Source organism: Lonchura striata, chromosome Z, assembly GCF_050655825.1.
Source record: "Lonchura striata isolate lonStrDom1 chromosome Z, ASM5065582v1, whole genome shotgun sequence".
Classification (NCBI taxonomy): domain Eukaryota; kingdom Metazoa; phylum Chordata; class Aves; order Passeriformes; family Estrildidae; genus Lonchura; species Lonchura striata.
Genome location: NC_140740.1, coordinates 47,444,850 through 47,468,835, shown reverse-complemented (window position 1 = coordinate 47,468,835; position 23,986 = coordinate 47,444,850). Strand labels below are relative to the sequence as shown.

Below are 23,986 nucleotides of genomic sequence, written 5' to 3'. Positions count from 1 at the left end.
TTATTGCATCTGTGATGGTCATCTCAGAAACTTCCTCCTTTGATGAAACTGACGACCTAGGCTTGACTCCAGGCACAAGAAAATAATTCCAAATAAGGACCTGCAGTCTGACAAGCTGCTGTGCTCCAGAGAAGGATAAACTGACCATGTTTATCAGCAACTTAAATTAAAGGAGGCTTTTTGACTTCATCACTCCTTCCAGCTGCCAAAGCTAACTGTGATTAGGAAGAAGGCAAATAACTGTAAATTGTATTTTCTGCTTCTGGAGATGCTGACAGACAAGGCTTATGTTCCTTAGTTTGCTGAACACTAGTGGGTCATGAGGGAGCCTTGAGAAAGAGCATCTCAAGGGCGGCAGGGCTGGGGGGAGGGAAGAGAAAAAAAAGATTCCCAGCAGGCAGTGAGAGCACTTCTTTATTTGCAGAATTCAGTGAATTCAGATGTGCCTCCCTGTAGGTTCATTCATGGGTCTGGTGCTCTCACATTATCAGAATTATGGAAGATAGATAAAAATCTTTTTGGCTGACAGTTGTCATTACAGTAAAACAGCATCTCAGCAATTCATGAATACCTTCTATTAATCATGGCACTACCATATGTGACAGCTGACAGGTTTTGTCACTACAGAGATGATAAAAGGAGGTGTTATTCTGGGTTTAATTCCAATAAGAAGCAAAAATACTAGAAAGAGTAACTAATAAAAGCACTATTGTCCAGGGAATAGTTACCTGTAGTTGATATGTAAGGATAAGTAAAGGGTTTTTGTTTTCTGAAACAACAACAGAAGACTTCACAAAGCAAAATCAAGTAAAGATAAATAAGAACAGGTTAAAGTCCATCTGAGTTAATCTTGCCAAAGAAACAGAGGAAAATATAAAGTTTCTTTGAGGTACATAGATTGAGAGTACTGAGCACTATATGATTTGTCATGTCCGAACTTGGAGATAATGCCTTTGTCTCAAAATGAAACAATTAGTGGACTGGAAGAAGAATTCAACACAGTTTGTGATGAATACTGCAGGCCTGTGGATACCCTGAGTGCTTGGAAGTCCAAACTTTATGTGGTATTCATTGAACTTGCAAGATACTTATATTATTTGTCACAAAGTGTTTTATATTGTACTGAAATAATCAGTGTTACACTTCCAGACTTCTCCTTGTCACCTTGCTGACTGCCAAAAAAAACATTGCTCTTCTATCCCAGAGCACAGCTGCTCTGACTCTCAGCATCTTTTGCAATACACAAAATAATGCGAAGGAATCAGATCAAGCCTCTCACAAACTTGCTATTGTTCAGTGTTATGCAGGATCATGGTAATAGAGGTCCCCAGTTGAGAATGACATATGTCACCAGGGCCTGGATTAGAGAGGCACAGTTTACCTGCCTGCTCTTCTGTCCCTCTCTGACTTGGACACATTTAGGAGAGAGGAATTTGCAAAGGTGGTCGCAGTGCTGTGATTCTGGTTTGCTCTCTCCTCAAGTCATCATGATTTCTTGAGATTTTGAGCTTGCTAGTGTGATGCTGGAGGGTTTTCTTGGTGTTTTGGTGTGAGACAGTTCCTGGGGACTCTGCTGAATATAAGGCCTCTTTTTGTGGTCACAGTGACTGAGGAACAGGTTTCAAAGGGAAGCTGGTGTCCTTTCTGTCACATGCTCTTGGTCAGGAAGAAGATGGGCAAGGACAAGCAGATGAAAAAAAGTCCCACAAAATGACTTGGCCTCAGACATCACCCACAGAGAAAGAAACTGCCCAAAACAGAAAACAAGGAAATAGAATATACTGTGTTATGATCACTAGAAGTTCAGAGTACTATGATCACTAGAAGTTCAGAGGGCACAAATTCTCCTGATCCACAAGAAAGGATCACTTCCATGTTTCACTTCTGGTAACACTGATACATGGAACTGAAGGTAGAGAGGGTCTATTAATTTGTGAAGGTGGAGCTCTTGTCCAAAATCTATGTGACTTTTGACTTCTGCAGCTGATTTGAGCAGCATTCAAGACTCTAGAAGTTTTGAACAACAGTAAAAGGAAGAATGGAAAGAGAATGGAGATGTGACATGATTTGGCAGAGCTAGAATGTGCATACGCAGCTTAATCCTGGTTCTGCTCAGTGATTTCTCAACTCAGACCTGTTCAAGGTATACATTTCTGAAAATTGGCCCCATTCTTTCTGAGATGACATGGGAACAGTGGCTGCTTGCAGGAATAAATACATGATAGTAAGAGGCATTCAGTGTCATTTGTGAGCCAGCTGAATCTTCCCACACATTGTGGGTGAGCAAACTTAATTTCTAGGTACATATCTGAAAGCTCAAATCTAGATGGATTAAAAAAAATCCCATTGAATACAATGTTAGATGGGAATTCCTGATGAAAGGGCTATGGGGTGACATAATAAAAATGGGTAAAGAAATCTTAGAAATCCACAAAGGCAGGGAGTGATAATGCACAATACTTTTTAAAGCTAGGAGAAGGTGGTTCTAAACAGGCTGTACATTAGAGAAACAAAAAGAAGTTATGCATATGGGACTGGAAATGGACAGAACTGCATATGAGCAAAAACCCAGCACTTGTCTGGTGTAGCAGAACAAAGTCTAGTGAAGATGACAAGTTTACCCAAGGAGACTTTACTGTGATTAAAACCACTGGTGCAAGAACAAATATTTCTGCATGGGACATAATCTCAGGCAACAACTGAGAAGATAAAATACCAGAAAAATGAGATCTTGAAAAAAAAAATCCTCCAGCATCCACACTCCTAAGTTTAAAAGAGGAGTCTGAGGGATTATGTACCACAACTCCCAGGAAGGGCTCAGACCCACAATGAATGCTCCACCAAGCTCCAGGGAACGCTGCCAGCCTCATTAGGCTATTGTAGATGTTCACAGAGCCATGCCCAGAGATTTCTCTAGAAGGAGGAAATGAGAGCATAAGAGCAGAAAAGGAGGAAGATGACATGTCTGGAGGAAATCCCACAGCCTGACCTATCCACTGCCATTTCACTGCCTGCTCCCTCCCTGATGCCGTCCAGAAACTGAATCCCATATTTCAAGTGCTGTCTGCCTTCTCAGTGTCTATGCTAGTCACTCCCAGTCTACTTATCTCCATCCATCAATTTGCTAATCTCTTTCAGGAAGGCTGATAAACCACCCTTCCCACTCCTGCCCTTGGGTCTTTGCTCTCATCCATCATACACCCAGAAACACAACATCCTTTCCTATACAGACCTTTTATCATCACCATGGTGCACACAAGCACACATCATCCCTTTGAGTCCAGTTATCTTACTCCTCCAGCAAAGTTTTCTGATGATGTCACAGACCCAAGTTAGCCAGAGCTTTTAAGGTGATTTCCTAAAGATCAGAAAGTCTCCTGAATCCAAAAACCAGACTTGTTTTCTTTCTCTCTATTCCTACTAAATTATTTAATATTTTAAAATATTAGAAGTCTAGAAATGAAAGGATTGCCAAAAGATCTCCAGCATTCACTAGTTCTCATCATGGTGACCTCTTTCTTTCTAAGGCTGACTTCCCAAGTTGCATCAAACTCTTGAACTTCCTCTTCTGGGATCCTACAAAACGTCTCTGTGTCACTTGGGAAGGTCTGGCATAATCTCTTCTCCTCTCAGCAGCCTGACAGCATCCTCTGTTGAAAAATGAAAGTGTTTGTTGAATGACTAACCAATGCTCTTAAGATAGGAGAAAACTCTTATGCTCAAAAGGCTTCCTCCTGGAAGCTGGTCCACATTTTGCATGGTGGATGCTATTCTGATCCTCATATTCCTGGTCCTCACAGCTCAGGAGTAATCCATTAAATGGGTAAGGTTCAAAGAAGGACAAAGACTATCAAAGGTTTGGAAAAAAATAAACCAGGACACTGCCACCCTAAAGAACAATGACTAGGGCAGGACAAGATAGAGATCTACAATATCTCCACTGCCAGGAGGACAAGCACTTTAGCATCTCTTTGAAAAAAAATAAAGGAGGATGTCACATTAATTAGTTGGAATCATGTGCAAAATAAAAGAAGGTAAGTCATGTTCTAGAACTTGTAAGTCCATGGAGCTGCACTAAGAGGGATAGGAACAGATAGTTTTTATTACAGAGGAATCATAGAGTTAGGAACAGATCTATAGTTAAAAATCACCAGAAGCACAAAGAGCATCAGAAGGAAACATCATTAAGTTTACCTTGCTCTTTCTCTTCTCTGGACAGCTGCTCTGGACATTGCCCACTCTTGGAGGCAAGGCTTGTGGTCTGAAACTGTTGGAATCTGTGGCATTGATTATTTCCAAGACTGTAGAAAGTCTCTGAGCCCTGCAGCCAAAGAAGAAGCCATAATTCATCTGTGTTGGTTTTCAAGGTTGTCTATTCTTGCTTATCTCTAACATGTTCTGCTGCCCTGCCACAGGTCTGTCCTGCAGGGCAGCGTGTGGGGCTCTGCCCCTCAGTGGGATGTTACAAACATTATATACCAGAAACTACCTGTGCTATATTTACAATAATGTGCCAATATCTATCACCTACACTGAACAGTGTGTCACCAGCCTAAACCAACAGAAAAATGCCAACACTACAATGAAACATGGAGGGCATGAAGAAGAAGAAAAAGGACAAGACACATCCAATTTCCTTCATCTTGTCCCCTTTGGACCCCTTATCTAGAATCCTAAAATTTTACTTTTGCACCCATGCCACACTTAATTATATCAAACACTCAGAGAGCTTGTAATTCATCCTGTAGGATTGAAAACACTTTTCCATGGACAGAGATCAGAGACAGTGTCTCTTGGAGCTCTGTACAGGGAGGTTCCTGACCCCCTGCCAGGGTCCAAGACCTTCCAGGGCAGCCAGAGGGATGCCCTGGACTCCCACATGAAACCAGCCACAGGCCTCACAGAAAGTTCCTGGGCAAGAACTGTGAGAACATGGGCAGAATTCAGCCAGCAGCATGCAGTTCTCACCTCCTCCTGTGCTTCTGAAAAGCTGGTGTCACTGCATTTTGCAGATGATTCGTGGATGGAACAGCAGGCCATTTACCACTCCCTGTCATTTTTGCCACAGTGTTCCTGGAACAGTCTTTTCCAACTAAAGGCAGCCATTTCTGCACCAAGTATACCAGCACATAGATAGTCATAAAATCAGTATTCTTTTTGTTAATTTATTTATTATTACACATATGATACTTACAGTGTATGTCCTATATCTAGCTGTTACTTTGAGGAAGTAGAGACATTCATGTGCAGGCCACAGTATTGTTGCCATAGGTAGCAGCAGAAGCCTGATTGTTTGTAGACTGCAAGGTTTTTCAGGCAGAAAGGAAAATTTCAAAGCACCACAATTACTGTAAACCCAAGAAATGAAGCAAGATGGGCCAACAGTTTTAGGTAAACATGTTACAAAGCAATGCTTGTGGAAACTGATGCGATGATTAAAAATCTCTCAAGCTTGGATGGCAAGAGAAGTGGTAGACTAGTGGATAAGCAGTACCTTCAGCAGAGTTGGGTTCTGGGCTCCATTGTAAAAGCCAGACCTCTTGCCCTGTCCAGGCCTCTTCTCCATGGTTACAGGCAAACATTTTTTTCCTTTAAATTGCTCTGTATTGGTCTCTCTCCACTGCAGCACTTGCTGAAACAATGACAAGCCAGAATTCTGATGAATTAAAAACCTGTGAACTACCTGACTAGGTACTGAATTGGGGCTTTAAAGTCATGCTTTAAACTACACACCTTGCAGGATATGCCATCAACTTCAGCAACTTCCCCATGACAAAGCCAAGATTTTAAGTTAGCTGAGTTATGTAATAGTTGTGGAACCATAGAATAATTTTAGTGGGAAAAGACCTCTAAGACCATCAAGTCCCACCATTAACCCAGCATTGTCAGCTCCACCATTACATGACATCCTCAAGGGCAAAATCTACACATCTTTTAAATACCTTCAGGGATGTTCACTCCACTAGGTCCCTGGACAGTCTGTTAAAGTTCTTGACAACCCTTTCAGTGACAAAAATTTTTTCTTAGTATCCAACCTAAACCTTCCCTGGGGCAACTTGATTCCATTCCCTTGTAACTGGTTGCCTGGGAGAAGACACAGACTCCCACCTGTCTACACCCTCCTTTCAGGTAATAGTAGAGAGGCATAAGGTCCTCTCTTAAGCTTCCTTTTGTCCAGGGCAAAAATTCCTAGCTCCCTCAGCTGCTTCTCACAGGACTTGTGCTCCAGACCTTCCCCAGCTCCACTGCCCTGCTCTGGACTCACTCCAGCATCTCAAAGTCCTTCCTGTAATAAGTGGCCCAAAACTGACCCCAGGATTTGAGGTGTGGCCTCACCAGCTCCCAGCACAGAGGGGCAGTCACTGCCCTGGTCCTGCTGGCCACACCACTGCTGATACATTCAGGATGTCCTTGGCCTTCTTGGCCACCTGGGCACATTCCAGTTCATGTTCAGCCACTGCTGACCAGCACCCCCAGGTCCTTTCCCATTCAGCAGCTTTCCAGACACGCTGTCCCAGCCTGGAGCTGCAGGGGGTTGCTGTGACCCAAGGGCAGGACCCAGCACTTGGCCTTGTTGAACCTCACACAATTGGCCCTGGTCTGTGGGTCCAGACAGTACAGATCCTTCTGCAGAGCCTTCCTGCCCTCCAGCAGATCAGCACTCACACCTAACTTTTTCCAGGAGATGCTGTGGGAGGTGGTGTCAAAGGCTTTGCTGAAGTCCAAGTAGACACATTCCCAGCCTTTCCCTCATCCATTACATGGGTCACCTTGTCACAGGAGGTCAGGTGTGTCAAGCAGGACCTGCCTTTCACAAACCCATGCTGGCTGGGCCTGATCCTCTGGTTTCTGTGTGTGTCCATGGTGGCACTCAGGATGATCTGCTCCATGAGCTTCCACAGCACTGAGGTCAGGCTGCCAGGCCTGTAGTTCCCTGGATCTTTCTTTTGGCCCTGCTGGTAGATGGTAATTGTTTTTGCCAGCCTCCACTCAGCTGGAACTTCCCTGGTGAGCCAGGGCTGCTGGTAAGTGATGGGAATAGGTCTGGTGAACACTTCCACCAGCTCCCTCTGTGCCCTTGGGTGGATCCCTTCTGGCCCACAGACTTGTGGGCATCCAAGTGCTGCAGCAGGTCACTGACCATTTCCTTTTGGATTATGAGGGTTTCACTCTGCTCCCCATCCCCATCTTGCAGCTCACAGGGCTGTGTACCCCAGGAACAACTGGGGTTACTGTTACAGACTGAGGCAAAGAAGTCATAAAGCACCTCAGCCTTTTTATCCTTTGTCACTGTGTTTCCCACCACACCCAATATAAGATGGAGCTTGTCCTTAGCCTTCCTTTTGCTGCTCATGTATTTGTAGAAACTGTTTTATAATGCAGTAGCCAGATTAAGTCCTAGTTGGGTTCTGGCTCTTTCAGTGTCCTCCCTGCATAATCCCACAATTATAAATCCTTGCTGTCATCCCAAGATGGCACTTCTTCCAGAGGTTAGAACTTCCCCTTCTTCTCCAAGTTCCAGCCCAAGCTCTCTGGTCAGCCAGGTTGGTCTCTTTCCCTGCTGGCCCATCTTTTGGCACATGGAGATGCCCTACTCCTGTGCCTTTTGCCTTAAGAGTTACTTCTTGAAGAATATCCAATGTTCCCTGATTCTTTTGCTCTTCAGGACTGCCTCCCAAATGACTCTGTTGCTAAGCGTATACTAACCAAGGAAAAAAATGACATTTCAAATCACAGAAATTCAGAGACCCATGTTATAATGAAATATGATTCTCTGAGTTATCTGACCTTGTCTGCTGGAAATTGGCAGAATCCCCAAAAAATGAGGATGGGGAGTAGTTTACTTGACATCAAGAAGGCTTACTCTTTCATCTCTTGTGCATGCCATCTAAAGAGCATTAATGTTCATAAGAGGCTGAAAGTTATGAATCAAGTTTGGTATATAATTATTTCTCTTCATCTGTTATTTCCAAAGTATCCAACTGACTTGTCTGAGTGTTTCCATTCAGCAGCTTCAGGAGACTATCCTGAGTACAAAGGAAATGTGACTTAAAGGCCAGACAGGAGAAAAAAAGGTAAGTAAGCTATTTTTTATGCTTTTCTGTGATGTCTCAGAGTATTATCAGAAGCCAAGGACTTCAGGGAAAGATGCCCCAGACAGCGGCACCATGGAGAGGCGGGAACTGTCTAACTCATACTCCTTGCTAGGCATCTAAAAAACTAAAGAAATCTATGTACTAAACCTGAATAATTTCCAAAGATGCAGCAGTGCTTCTGCCCTTCCTAAACCAAACCCAATTACAGTTACACTCCAACAGACAAGTCCAAATGCTGCTAAAAGAGTTTATTAAAGACCATACTAACAGTTCTCATAACAATGGCACGTACAATGATTCAAAATCATGACAAATAGTGTGGAGTTTTGAAGAGCATTATTATAACACACCATGGACAAGAACAAAGCAGATGTGCTGTCTCAGAACTCTACAAGGCAGGCCCATGAAATACAGGAGTCACATCATACAGCTACACAAGTGTCAGAGAAAATAGAAAGGAAAAGAAAAAGTCATTCAATATGCAGTCCTTGAATTTATTGACAGTATTACAGTACTTTATGGGCAAGGACTGGCTTGTTCCAGCTGCACTTTCCAGAGCACAAGGGCAGCTGGAAAAGCAAAAGTATCCCCAATAAAAACCCTCCAACAAACATGCCTCAGGTGCAATCACCATTCCAGACCTTCCTGCTCATGAATTTTCAGTCAGAAATTCTGACCTCCCTGCAATTACTTTGCTCAGGACAGTGTTTTGTTTTTTTAAGAAAACAAAAGCAGGATGCTTCTTTAAGACAGTGCAAAAATATTTCAATGGTATTGTCAATGGTATTGTAAGATTAATGACAATCATCATGGATTAACCACAGCACGGCCAACAGCATCTCCAAGATCAGAAGCAAATGGACGTGCTGCCTCTTGACCAGCACTCCAGACTGAAGGTTTGCAGAGAGGGTGTGCTCCTCTCTCCCAAGCAAACCATCATTGTTGGGTTCATAGCAAGGAATGGTCTTAGTTACTCCAGGGTAATAAAATGCTACAGAAAGCCTGAAATATTAAATTATCCAATCCTCTGTCAAACACTAACAAAAGAATATTAAAGTGGAAAAAGCACATAGCAGCCATGTGATTTGTAATGGCTCTAACTCTACGATTCTAACGCTGATCCCTTCCTGACCGTGTCAGTCACGGCAGCCCAAGCGTGCCTTACGGAGCTGAGCAGCTTACAGCACTCCCACGGCCATCAGGGACTCCCAGCAGCACGTGGGGATTTGTATTCTCCAAGACACACCAGCTAATTACAGCTGCAGCCCACTCCTGGTGCGCTGCCTTTGCAGCTTTTGGCTACAAGATCTCAGGCCCCACCCTGGGCTTGTGGCCCAGGTCTGGCCCACACTCACAGCAGCACATCCATGGACATACATTCATTCAGTGTGCATCTTCAGAGCCATCTGCAACCTCTTCTTCATTAAGCAGATGTTGAGGTGTCTGTACATCACGTTGGCATAATCTGTGTCAGAAGATCCCCAGGCAGCTCCACAGTACGTGAATTCAATGAGAGATAACTGTGCTTTGTCAAACCCCCCAGATCATCTCCTTCCAAATTCCACACAGTTGTGTTTGCATCGTAGTGTGATTACGCAGAACCTTTTTAATGCCTGCCAAATTCAGAGGATAAAATCACAGTGCTGCATATCAACAAAACCTAGCAATTCCAGCCTCCAATATAAAATAATCTATATACACAAAGCAGAATTTACACGTTAAATAAGAAGAGATTTTCTCATTCTCTACGGTGTCTTACCCAGCTACTAAAAAATAAGTAATTCACATCAGATTGATGGATTTGTTTCCTATACAGCACACGTGCGCTATCGGAGCTGACAAAGACAACATGAAAAAAACCTTTTGCAATTAATAAAAGAATTGTTGAACACTTGCACATATTGGCACAAGGCAGAAGAGGAAAGGGAATATTACACAGCTCAGCTCAGGTGCCTTCCTCTGTAGAGCGGGACTCAGATTTCAGCTTCACAAATTCCTTGGCAACTTCATCATTGGTTCTCTGTGAGAGAATCCTCAGGATTGTGAGTCCAGTCTCATCCATGTGAATCCTGCGCCCGAGGGGGCACCAGCAAGCACAGCTTCCTTTGTCTGCTATGTCTCTGAGCTGCATCACTGCTATCCCCAGAACCCGGTCCTCCCGGGCAAAGCAGTAATCCTTCACACAGACTTGGAGCTCGTAGGCATCAGGGCCATCTTCATTCCCCAGGATGCTGAAAAACACACACAAGTTCACTTACAGTTTCTTGACTACAAAAACAAAGGTGCCAACAGCTGACTGGAAGGCTATGATAAGTCACACGGAAAACACCTTTCTACAGAGGGAGAGAAGTAAAACTTGCAGTATGTGTAATTTTTGCTGATTTATAGCAGATAAAGAAAACCTAGTTACTGAAGAAGAAAAAACAAGCAACCTCTTTCAAGCTGCCTTTGCAACCTGTGTGCGTTTGTGTGTGTGTTAAACTGTGAAATGAGAGGAGCAGGAAACATTAAAGCCATGCTAAGAGATTTTCAACTCAGATGACTTTAAACATTTCTGCTTCTGCTAAGGGTGGCTTCGTTTCAGAATTACTATTTTAATTAGATGAAGTCTTTGTTAAAGATTCAGGACCTTCCATTAATGTGAAAGCTAATAAAAACAAATCCCTAACCCTTCTGATGTTTCTAAAATTAAAAAAAATAAAAGGAACAAAATCTCTTTACTTAGAGGAAGCCTGCCTTTCCTCAGAGAACGGATATGAACACTCCCTTCTTTCCCTTCTCCCCCAGATGTTTATAGCCTTTTGCTGGTCAGTTCTCCTCGTCTCGTTTTTATATCTACAGTAAAGAGAGTTCAAGCCTGCAGCTTCTTCTGTTAAGCCTCCCAAGAAGGAATACGTCCTTGTAATAATGAAAGAAAATGAAATAAGAATAGATCAATACTTGATGCTGAGAAACACAGCAATTTTAGCACTGCAACTTGCTACCAATTCCAAGAGCTGTATCCTTGGAAACGAGTTCCGAAAGCATGTCCCACAGGTCACGTTGGGATAAAAACACACATTAAGATTAAGAAATAAATAAAAAATGAACTTTTAGCCTCAACTCTACAAATAAAAATACGAAGTTCATTAAAATGACAGAGCACAGTAAAATGTGTTCATAGGACACACACAGAGCATTTCAGAAGGTAGCCAAAGGACACTGCTGGTATAGAACAAACCTCTGTGTCCCACCAGCAGCAAAAACTTCCATATTCCAGCTTTTCTGCCAAGACGTCAAAGACGGGACCAAGCTACTGGTTCATGTACTCTTCTTGGCCCTGTGCAGACTGTCTGGGGACACTGGAAAACCCTCTGCATCTGCACTTGCCACACAAGATCCTCAGGATATTTTTCAGACTTACAAATGAAATGTTTCATTGTATTTTGGAGCCCAGTTGTTGCTCTTTGACTTGGTTGTGAACTTCCTCTTCTTGTCACTCTGGTGGGGCCCAATCATGGTGATTTCAACAAATGGACGGAACATGCCAGATGTCTGCCACTTCAGTTCATTGGCTGCCACAACTGCAAAAGAGAGTCACAACCTGGTTTACAGCAAATACTCATTTGTATTTTTTGCTCTGGACATCCTTCTGCTCTGCTCTGCTTTCAGGTTCTTGTTTCCAACTCAAAACATGACACTGTCACAACACATATGGGCAGGACTTTTTTGTAATACAAGGATATGCTTTTTTGATTTAGTTTAAGTTCTGTGAAGGGAATTTAATATTTGCACTAGTATGTAACTTCTGCCATACAGATTGTCAAGAAATAAGCCCAAGAAAACAGGCATTCCTCCAGCTCCGGGCAAGCTGCCCTGACAGTTCCATGCTTATATCATCATTATGTCTGGGATAAGAAAAAAAGGGGCATTTTGGAGGCCAATATTAAAGTCTCTGTTGAAAAGAAAAATGGTACTGCAGGTAAGAAACACAAAGCCCATGAGCTGCATGTGGTTTCAGGATCCAGAATTATTAGCTTTTAATTCTCATTCTATCTCAGGTCACTGCAGGGAAGAGACAGAAGCAGAGGAAATAGCTTTGAAAATCAGCTTTTGCACTTCAGTGTAGATTTAACCAGAAGAAAGACCTGAAGAACTGTTTATATAAATCTTCAGAGGAAATTGAAGTAGTTAAGTATGCTGTATTCAAGTGAAGGAGATGAAGGAGGAAAAGGAACCCTGGGATGAATCACTGCTTTGCCTATTTCCAGAGTGGCTGTTGAGGGACCAGTGTGGCCATCAGGATTGGGGAGAGGAGCTTGTGAACTCTCAGGGCCTCTGTGATCTTTGGGTGTACACTGAGCAGTTTCGCAAGATCAGCCTGCTCTGTTCTCCGCAGCACAGACTAAACTGTGGCGCCTGGTGAGAGCCATCATCTGATTTTTGTTTACTTGCATACATTGCTGCCAATAAACAACCGGGCTGTGCACTGCCATGTCACTGGCTGGACAAACTCATTTGCTGTTTCTCTATGTGTCCCTGATGTGAAACAGAGACAACAATTCTGGCCTGAGATCCCATGAGCTAACACAGAAATATCCTGACTGCCACCTGGAGATCTACCCCAGCGAGCCTGGGCAGCAGCATGTGTTTTGCCATACCTTTCACTGTGACCTTGTGCTCCCCAGTTCCAGGGTGGGTGTACAGGTCGATCTGGATGGACACTTCTCCCACGGGATCATCCACACCGGAGCCTGTTGGAAGAAAATGGACACCCCCCCCACCATGCACACATGGATTATTGGTCATTGGCACAAGTCTTCACGGCCTCAGGAAGACAATGTGGTGTTCTCACAGCACACCTTCCAGCTTTTCAGTCAGCACTGAGAATGTCATGGTAGTGCAAGATAACATCAGGCTCACATGCCCAACACACAGAAAAACCAACACTTCTTCCACTTCACCGAAGATTGCATCCTACTGAGAACACCAGTGAAGGTTTTTAAAGACTTTAAAAGACCTCAACAGTGGACCTTCACAGGGAGCAAGGATTTTTCAGAGGTTCCTGCCAAGCTGCTGTGTATACATGCAGGCATTCCAGTGGTGGACATTGGCATTCCTGTCTGGTCAGGTAAGAAGGGAGGACAAAAAAATTCAACAATGAAAGAAAAAGGAGGAGAGGACATCACACAACAGAGGAAATATAGGAAAAAATATATAGGTATTAGTGATTTGCACAGAGCTATAGTGCAGTCTCACCCTACAAGAACCTTTCTGCATGTTTTGCATCACCTAAAAGTTGTCATCCTGACTGTTTATCTGTTTCCCTTTGGAGGATGATGAAAACCCTTTCTTTATTGTGCATCAAAACTGATGAGAGAGAAGCACTCACAATTTGCATACTTATTTCTCTTTATCAATTAGCCAGGGAGAAAACAAGATGTAGCTTCAGAGGGAAAAGATAACATGTTTGTAAAAGAGGGAGATCTCATGAACCTTACAATTGATTTATTTCTTCAACTTTTAAACTTTTAATCATAATTATCATCAAGTAATATGTGAAAATTACATTTTTCTGGGTAATAAAATTAAGATGCCACATAAATTACAGAAAACAACTGCTTTGCAAAATGAAAATCAAATCTCAATAAGAGAGTGAGATTTTTCCAACTTTCTCTTTGATAACTGCCTCACCTCAGTTTGACAATTAGCAAGGATGTTGTAGTTGAGATACCTAGAGGGTAATTGAGTATCTATGAATAGCAGTTATTTTGTCAAATTTGAGGGTAAGATACATTACTAAGTGAAAAACTGGTCTGTTTGAAATTCTAGATAAGGAGATTGAAGGATATAATTACACAAACATTTTGATTAGACTGATCTAATAAGTCAACTTTTGCAAGAATGGTATATAGCAGCAAAAATACTAATTTAAAAACCAAGAGGTTGAGTGCCAACCTGTGCAATTCTCTGAGGAAAATTACATGCCACAGAACTGTAGGCAGTGAAAGTCATATTACTATACCAGTAAAAGTATCTGAGCAACCAAAACAGAACCTCAAATTATTACCTCAGGGCAGGTTCTCATTCTTTACCTGAGCACATTAAACAATCTTTAGGCTGTAACAAATATGGTCTTGAATGTACTGCTTCCTCCTCACTTAGAAGGGCAATATTACTTTTTTTCTGTATATAAGCACAGAGCTTTAAAACTGGTAGGCTTAATTATTGATCTGATCCATCTGATGGTGTGGGTCTGTCACTTAACTGTTGGCATTTGTCACAGGAAAAGGCAGAATTACCAACAGTATGTAATGGCCACATCCACAGAAACATCAGCCACCAAACATTCAGGTCTTTATTGATCTTTAATGTAACTAGTAGGTTATAAAGGAGATGCTGATGCCTCAGAAGAATAAGAACAGAATCATCCCACTACCTTTGAAGAATACAAAACTCATACTACAGTTTTTTTCCTACTTTCATTCTTGTCTTTTCATATAAAAATCTTGTTCTATGAACTGAAATTTTCAGAGACAAAAAACTACTTTGAAGATGGCCAGCAAAAAAGTATTCTGAGCATGTATAACTGTATGCATATTTCTACGTTTAGTGACAAGCACATTTAATTCTTTACATGAAAGCCTCACTGGTATTGCAATGCTGAAAGGTGAAACTGCAGAACTGAGCTCGTGCAAAGGGTTTTAGATGTGTTTCACCTGAGATAACAAAAAGACTTTGGACAGCAAAAAATAAATTAGGAGATGAAACACTGCAAGACTTAATATATAGGGGTCTCCTGGGCATCCAGACCTTTAGATAACCCCCCCTTCAAGCCAGATAGTTCAAGCTTGGCCAGAACCTTGAGTGCATACCCAACATTCCCATGTATTACAGTAGCCCTTCTCAGCAGACCACACACATGCAAGCCCAGAACTTGAAACACACACCCCATGGTAAAGGGAAGGGGAACAACTATGCAGCATCTCCCAAAAAACAGTCCATTTTAAAGACAGCTTTCACATCCCATTAATATATCTCAAGCTTGGGAACAGGCTCTCAGGCAAGGTACAGACTTCCAAACCACACAACCTTTGGCTCAGTCTGTGGGATTGCAAGCATTCAGTGGAAGTTCACTTCTACAAGGGAACTACAGAGAACAGGACTCTGGAAAAGGTTTCTGAGCATGGGCAAGATGATTTCAAAAGCAAGACAGCTGGGTAATGTTGTTATGGTAACAACATTAATCTTGAACATACCCTTATCAGGAAGAATGTCCTCATTAGCGGTAAACCTTATACCTTTCCCATCATGCACTGAGACATGAATTCAAAAGGCAAGAAAGCAAGCAGGATAAAGAGAGAAGAGTATGAATTACAAAACAATTAGCAATGTCACTTAAACACAAGGCAAATATTCTTGTTCTTAACAGACAAAATATCCTCCTAGATCTTCTGCACCAGGATTTGGAGAGCAAGGCTGTCTGCAAGTAAGGCATAGTCTGGGTTAAAACAGAACAGAATTGTGCTGGCATAACTAAATTGCAGCCCTGATCCAATCTACAGAGCAAACATTTAGCAGTATAGTGCCATAGAAGCCTACTTAGTAATGAAATGAAAGCAGTGGGTACCTCACAAACCACTGAGCAGGGAAGTAAGAGAAGCAAACAAAATTTAAATGATACTGCATGAAGCCATGTCCTCCCAGGAGCTTGTGGCACTTATGCAAAGGGAAACCTCAGTCACAGAGCTCTGGTAAGCAAATGTCAGCTCTAAATAGTGGTGCTGTGCCTTCTGTCCCTCCAACCTGTGTGCAGCTCTCCAAGCCCATCTACCAGCCATGGTTAATGAGAAAATGGTAAGTAAGTAATATCCTTCTTTAACCCCAGTGCTGGGAGGGAGTCACAGAATCACAGAATATGCAGAGTTGGAAGTGACCTACAAGGGTCACTGAGTCCAGCTCCTGGCCCTGCACAGGACTATCCTAGGAGCAACACCTTCTACCTGAGAGCATTTTCCAAACATTTCTTAAACTCAGAAGGCTTGGTGCTGTGACCACCTCCCTGGGGAGCCTGTTCCAGGGGAAGAACCTTTTCCTGATATCCAGCCTAAACCTCTCCTGATACAATTTCAGGCTGTTCACTCAGGTCCTGTCATTGGTCAGCACAGAGAAGAGATCAAAGTCATGCCTTTCTCAGAGATATCCCAGCACTGATTCTGCAGATATTAGGTGGTGTAGCTCAAATTTTTTATCCTCCAAACAGGGTCCAAAATTCTCAAGACTACTAATGTACAAGATACTGATTTGGACCAGTGGCCTAGCTGCCCAGTATTTGCTCCCTACAGTGGCTTAGAATAAGTCACGAAGAAATGTCATCAGTCAGCTTTGAGTAATGTGTGGATCTGATGCCCTAACACCAGAGCTTCATTCTTTCTAAGGTTCTTAAAAAATGCATAAATACCCATGCACCTACTTCTGTGGCAGCCCTGTATATTCCTGCTTCTGAGAGGTAATGATAATGTTCCATGATCTTTGTGTTTCTGCTAAATACTTGACTTCAGTGAAGTTTTACAGTCAAATCATGCATTGCATGAAGCTGCTTTCTCATATCAGCTTTGAATTTGTCACTTTTGTGTCTTCAATGGAGCACTTTTTTTTATTTTATTTTAAATACTCCTGATTGTAGTATGGACTGCAAAACATCAGTGCTGCACACTTTCTAATATCTTAGCTCAGCACTTATTTAACACTTTAACAGCAATTTAACAGTATCCATGCAAAAAACTAGCTTCACTTAATTAATAGTTTGATATATAATAGGAAATATGTGCATGGAACAGCAAAGATTGTAAGCACTCACTCAAGTGTGCACTCAAGTTCCCCATTAAAAGGTGGTTTGTGTAAGTGATGGTAAGAGCAAGGTTCCTGGAGTCCCTAGTGGACATGGCAGTCTTTGACCTGTCTGGCCACTGGATGTCATCGTTGCTCTGCTGGGACACAGCTACAGGCCCATTTTCTCAAAGGTAGTGATTTTTAAATTTAATTTCAGTGTTTTAATGAAGTATGTTTCAACGTAAGGAAGACTAGATCGTGCTGCTACAGGCAGAGATCACAGAATCACAGAGCTATCATGGCTCGAAGAGATCTGCACAGTCATCTAGTCTAACTGTTAATCCAGCACCACGAAAATCATCCTTAAACTATGTCCCCAAACTCTACATTCAGACACCTCTTTTACACTTCTAGAGATTGTACACTTCTCCACCACCTCCCTGGGCAACTTATTCCAATGTCTAGCCACCTTCTAAATGAAAAAATAAATTTTAATATCTAATCTGACCTCCCCTGGCACAACTTCAGGCCATTTCCTCTCATCCTTTCACTTCAGACATGCCAAAAAAGACAAACTTGCACCTCACAATCTCCTTCCAGGTAGTTTCAGGTCCCCTCTGAGCCTCCTCTTCAGGATTCAAACCACCAAAACTAAACTAAACTTTCCTCTTTAGAAACAAACCCTATTTTGCTCAAAAAATCTCTGAACTCTCTATACTGCTAGGGGAATGCCAGTATCAAGCAGCCTCATTTACACAGAAGGGTAAATGTGTGAGGGAGTGTTTTCCCCTTGATTCTGGGACTCAGTGTGATGACCTGCTGGCACAGTTAGTACAGTCTGTGGGGTTGCCAGCTCTCCTAGGCTTGGAAGGATTGAAAGAAAAAGGATCCCATGCAAAAAGATTGCAGGAGGACATGCTAGGGATTTGTATGACTTTGCTGCTGGGATGAAGTAGCTTAATGCAAGGCTTTTAATTAAACAGCCTGAAAACACAAAAATACCAGTTTTTGTGTAGACTCAACCCTTTGTAGCATCTGTCTCCTCTTACTGAGAATAGTGACATTCACAGTCAGCCAGTGTACAGATTCTGTACAATAATATGGAGATGTTCACATGAAAGCAATGAAATTAACTGTTTACCCCTTCAGATTCAATGAACCAGCACTACTAAGCCATAAGGCTTCTCAGAGAGTCACCAGACAGTTTGGTGACCCACCCCAGCAGCTTATTAACGCGCTGTGGTGATCGGTAGTCATCTAGCTCCCACATACTCTGTACTGGCTGCAGACAAAACAGTGTGTTTGTTGCTCTCCTCAGAAACTTCTCCCTTTACAGGCAGTCTGTAGCTCCGTGACTCACCACATTGCTGTCACTCAGCCTTAGGGCCACATGGGCTGTGCCACACACACAGCTGGCCTGTGACACAGGCACTGACATGTTTCTGCAGTGGTGTCTTGCTGAAATGGTGCCTCACACCACCGCACAAGCCTCAGTTACTTCAAATTTCACTTAAGCCACCCACCCACATTAATTCATGAAACGTGACTGTTAAGTGAAGACTGAAGAGAAAAAAAAGACCACAAATACCCCAGGCCTTATGTTTCACGTATTTCTGCTCTCCCAAAATGTAGTCATGGAGCGGCAAATAACCCCCTTTCCCTCTCTTCCAGTTTCACAAGCTCCGAACTGTCACAGTTTCAGAAATGCTACTGCCAAAAGCACTTTACAAACTGGCAGTACAAGGAAGAGAAATTATGAGCAGAGCCAAGAGCTCCATTGAACCCTGCCAACACGAAAGAGTCTCACCCTGAGCTGTCTGAGACTGGACAAACGTTTTGATGAGAGTGTCCGTGGTCTGAGTGTAGAGGGAGAGAGCATATCGAAGTGACTGTAGGTCTGGACTCTTCTCCAAGAAGGTTTTCTTCAGACCATTCCCACCAGCATGGAAATATTGCTAAGAGTAAAAAGAAACAGGAAAGGTACTGAGCAAGAATTGCAACCAGCAACCAACATGTACGTGCAGTTGTGTGTATGGATAGGAAACAGCTGGAAAAATTCACAAAACAGCTTCTGTACTGGCAACCCAGCTCTTAGACCAGTGGGCACCAACTGCTCATGGCATTCCTCTTCCAAAGCATTTAAATGTGAATATGCTGACTCCCAGCACACCAGTCTCCTGAAACTCTTCAGGTGTACAAATACATGCAGTATTCACTTAGAGCCTTTATCAGGGTGACAGCAGGGACAAACTCCTGCCTTCTCCTGAACCAGGACAGTCCCAAAGAGGACTTGGGGATGGAGTTGGGAACAGCAGAAACAGAAATGGAATCACTTACTTTGATTGTATCCAGTGCCAGGTCCAGAACAGCACACTGCTTTGGAGTGAGGCTCCTGGTTTCTTCTCTCACCATATGATCCTGCAAACAAGCATTGTATTTGCCATGAGTGTGCTGTCAGAGGCTAAAGGAAAAGGAGTCCCCAGCATCACCACTTTCTCCAGATTCACGCTGTTATCTATGTGGCGTCAGCATTAATTCAGCTGTTCAAAAAATGTTTAATGGAGTCTCTCAGAGTCATTTATTACAGCTTAACTTGGAAATAAACTAATTTTCTCTCTTTCTTGCAGGCACAGAAGACATAAATAAGGAAAGAACTGGACAAAGGTAAGTGACAGTTAAAAATCACAGTTTGTCTCTCAAGAAAACCCAAACAGAAGCCTGCCTGACACCACTGTCATTCTAGAAAAGCCACAACGAAACTCTCCAAATACCATCTAAATCAAGGAATTCTGAGTACTAGGTATTAATGAAAGTTGATTTATGTCTGTTGTTTGTGGATTTTTTAAACTCTTCCAAAACTACAAAGGTCACTAATTAATTCTATCATTTGTGTGGAAGAAGTAAAACAAAGTAAGTTTTCTATAAAAGACACTGTTTTCCTTAAGACCCACCAACTCTAACAGCAAAAAGCTTATGAAATTACTTGGGAAAGACTTCCCTTTTCTGCAGTGGAAGCACATCCCTTTTAGAGTCCTTGGTGACTACAAGCGTGTGCCATCCTTTGGCATTTCACTAAGCTCCTTCTCTCTGATGCTTAGTCTAGATCTCAGGAGAAAACAGATTATTTTAAGAAGTCAAAGCTTTGCAGAAACCCATATTCTAACTGAGCAACTGAAGGGTCAGGCCAGTTGACTGCAGGTTGGGTTCTAAAGCATTCATAAAAAAGATGTAGGCAATCAGTCAAAGGCTTTATCCCTACTTTAAACATGTCACAGGCTCCTAGACACTTCCCAAGAGACACATCTGCTGAATTGCCTCTTTGTAAAGCACACCATGTGTGGGTTTCACAGGGACAGACCTGCTGGCTATCTTGCAGCTTGCTGATCCTTCACACTGCCTGATGCTGTCCCCATTCGTTATCCACTGCAATCCATCTCCTGCCTTATGGAGACAAGGCTCTCTCTGCAGTCTAGGGACAGCCATAAGGCATTAGCCACATTTCTCACAGACATCTAGCTATCAACTTTACACAGTGAAGCCTTGAACTGCACAGAAGATTCCTCTCAAGTTGTCAGTTTCTCAGACAAGTTCACACCCTGCTTTCTTGAGTAGCAGAAATGTGCCTCAATGTGCCTCTTCCCTCACACAGGATGTTCCTGGTCTGGGGACTGTGTGCAGGGGCACAGTACTTAGTGAGCTGCAGTTTGTCTTCTGTTATGATATGCTGTCCTGAGGGGAGCAATAGCTCTCATCCTTCTTCTTTGTGAGCTGGGGTTAATTCAATTGAAGATGATGCGGCTTCACACTTCAGTACACAGAGACTGCAGTACACAGAGGGTAAAGTGCTCCTTTCTCTGTCTCACAGTCAGATTAAGTGCAAAATCAGCCAGAGCCTAAGGCCACATTCATGGGAAAAGCCAGTTTAGTCAGAGTAGCTGTGTTCCCAAGGCAGGGCTACTTTCACATCTGCTAAAATGCCTTTCTAGGCCTTCCTGCCAGATTGCCCCAACTGCCACAGAAACCAGGTGGTCAGCACTTTTCTCTCAAACACCTACAGAGCTCATTCAGCCCCATGGAGAGGCCACTCCACCCATGCCCATGCTGTCAATGCACAGCAACACATCACTGCTTTCTCTGAGTTTTCCAGTGTCATTTTCTTCAACACATTATGTAAAAATAATCCAGAGACTGGACTGGTAATACTTGCACCTACTCAGAGAGGAGCCCACGACTGTCATTCCTGTGCATACCTGCCCTCTGCAAATCCCACACTGTTCCTATAAAGAACTGCACACAGTGCTACCTTGCACTTCCCAGATTGCTAGAAAGGAGCAAGAAACACATATTTACATCAAATAATTATGCAAGTTCAAGTAGAAGAAACAAAAAACAAACAAACAAACAAACAAACAAAAACCCCCCAAAAAACCCCAACAACAACAACAAAAAAAAACAAACTAAAAAAAAAAACCCAAAAAAACCACCCAAAAAACTTTCCCTGATCTCTCAGACTCATCCTTGTATTCTTCACAGGTATTTTCAGAAGAAACTCTGGGGTCAGAGCCTGGCTATTTACCCTGGGGGTAGCACAAGAAAGAGGAGGCAGCTGCTCCCTGCTCCACTTGCTGGCTATTAAATAAACTGAGCAGAAGGAGTTTGATAATAAGTGGGAGGCAGGTATGTGGCACCAAGGAGCCAAGTTTATGGTTGTTGGCTTTCTGAGCATTTTAAAATACACTGTGAAATTGATTTGTCATCAGGACAAGAGCCTGTGCTTGTCAGGTGTGTCAGTCTCAGTTTTCGGCTGAGTTATCTGATTCACTAGCGCTCTATTCTCCCTGTCCTATTTAAGACAAATAAAGCTTAAAATCCATCCCATAATTTTCCCAGGCTTTTGGTGGAACTGAAAAATGCAGAGGAGGGGGAGTCTGAAGAACCATGCCTTCCCTATTAGTTTGTATGAGTCTGCAAAAACAAAAGGACAAAAAATAAAATATCCACAATTCTTACACAGACTCCCAACAATTTTTACTCTTATAACACTCCTATTCTAATGGAAATTCTACTGGACACAATGTCATTTCTCTTATGGTGTCCACAATTCAGGTGCTTTCACACTTGAGCACGACTGTCTTGCCACGTATAAAATCCTGTGTACCTGTATTGCTGCAGTTCTATATGTGGATATGCAAATAAAAGCTTGAACACATACCAGGGCTTGCCTGATTTGCATGATTACATGCATTTCTAAAAATGAAGTCCAGAGTCACCGAAGTTAAGCTTTACAGTAACTGAACTGAAGAAGGGACACTGCTGGGGGACAGCCTTCACCCCACCAGTGCAAATAGAAACCACCAAAGCTTCAAACCCATTCCTGGCAAAAGGTGCCCTGTACACACTTTGAAATTCCAGTAATGAGAAAATATGGAACAAGTAGAAGATAACAGTGAATTTCAGTGGCCATGCCCAAGAAAGCAAGCAAACCACAGGAACTCACAGACTGCCCTTGGGACCTGGGGGAAGAAACAGCAAATTTAGAGCTCTGCACTCAGACACCAGGAGTACATGTAAAAGGCAGGGATGGCTTCTTTTTCATCATGTGGAGACATGATGAGTCCTTGTGGATGCTTTTGCAAGAGAAAGGAGAAACTCAGGAAACAGGAGTCACATTTGGATGCTGTGGTTCAGCTGCCATTCTCCCAGGCTGGCTATAACGTTCCTTTCTCCCCATTTTTCCCACGGAAGCAACATACAGCATTGCAAGCGCAGGAAGCAGGGAAGGAAACACAATCCTCATGAGACACCATGTCACCAGGGATGACAGCCTGACCGTGGGAGTGCATAAGGCCATCACTCAGCACAAATGACAGCTATTCCCCTGGGGGGACACACTTGGAGGCTCATGCTAGATGACTATTAACTGCTGTGTACCAGCCTCTGAATGTAGCTGGAGAACAGGTGTGCATCTAATGATACCTGCATGCCCTGATCACTTGCTAGGACTGCTAATAAGGACTGAATTAAACGAGCTGTGTATGAGCCCCATAAACATGTATGGAAAATGTACCTGCTGGGCAAGGGACATAGGTGTATGGAGACAGCTGTATTAGTGTGCAAGACAAAACCAGAAGGGAGGGGACAGGAAGGGACAGGAGGGACAAATGCCTTTTGAAACTGCAATAATCACTTAGGAGAATGTCCTTTGCACTGGGAAGATTTCCCTGGTCATGCTCTGACAGAGAATTCAGGTCCAACTCCATCTCCCTCACAGCAGACTGTGCACTGTGACACAAGATTCAGACTTTCTCCTCTTGCCCAATACCAGTCTTTCAGCACAAGTGCAACTACATCAGAGCACAATCTGAGTGCTCTAAGGCGTCACTATTTTCATACCATTCCTGTCGTGATCAGTGACTTAGTGCTTGATTCGCTTATGATGAGGTGATGTGCACTTCATAATGCTCATGTCATGCACTGTCACGTCATGCACTGTCAAAACACATCAACAGAGCCTTCTTGCTAAATGCCAGCTTGCCTGTGAAGGGAGCCCACGCAGAAGGAATTTACAGACACAGGCTCTCTTCAATAAGCAACAGTTATTTTTTTAACAGTCGATGTAATTCACCCACAGCTAACGCAAGTCTCTCCAAGCAATAGGGACTCCCTTTTATAAATGGAGATATGGAGAAGCCTGCCAGATATTGAGAAATTTCGTTTTTTTCATTTTAAATCAATGTACCAGATTTATCGCCGTGTATACAGAAGAGAAAAACTTTTTTGATGATTAAACACATGGTAAGATTTAATGTTAAACACTATGCTAATGTTAGTAGAATGCACTTAAAAGCACATTTAATGCATTTTAAGGCTTTTCTCTACAACTGCATTCAGCAACAAACCATTGGAAGCACAAGACATGCTATGCACTACCACACTTCCATGCTTACACACAGGGACATTAACACAAGCCATGCAGGACAATACCTTCAACTTTGACAAGTGTCCCAGTTCCTTAGCAGCACTGAAAATCAACTGTGTGCCCTATGGTTGCAGAAGTTAGAAAAGAAAGGAGGGGAAAA

General features: G+C 42.8%; 1 protein-coding gene across 14 annotated transcripts in view; it reads right to left on the bottom strand.

The window, feature by feature from the left end:
- Window positions 1-8,329: 8,329 nt before the first annotated feature.
- The window catches only part of UNC13B (unc-13 homolog B), a 206,414-nt gene continuing 190,757 nt past the window's right edge, over window positions 8,330-23,986 (bottom strand). For 9 of the 14 annotated variants that reach the window (XM_085566067.1, XM_077790533.2, XM_085566061.1 and 6 more), the window contains 7 exons: window positions 23,892-23,948; window positions 19,245-19,325; window positions 18,715-18,862; window positions 15,335-15,391; window positions 12,737-12,829; window positions 11,500-11,659; window positions 8,330-10,327 (listed from right to left, as the gene is read on the bottom strand). In XM_085566067.1, coding sequence (XP_085422193.1) covers window positions 10,042-10,327; window positions 11,500-11,659; window positions 12,737-12,829; window positions 15,335-15,391; window positions 18,715-18,862; window positions 19,245-19,325; window positions 23,892-23,948 — 882 coding nt within the window. In that variant the 3' untranslated portion in view covers window positions 8,330-10,041. The remainder of the gene's footprint in view (window positions 10,328-11,499; window positions 11,660-12,736; window positions 12,830-15,334; window positions 15,392-18,714; window positions 18,863-19,244; window positions 19,326-23,891; window positions 23,949-23,986) is intronic. The other 5 variants (XM_021554690.3, XM_085566062.1, XM_085566072.1 and 2 more) reach the window with 3 other exon arrangements.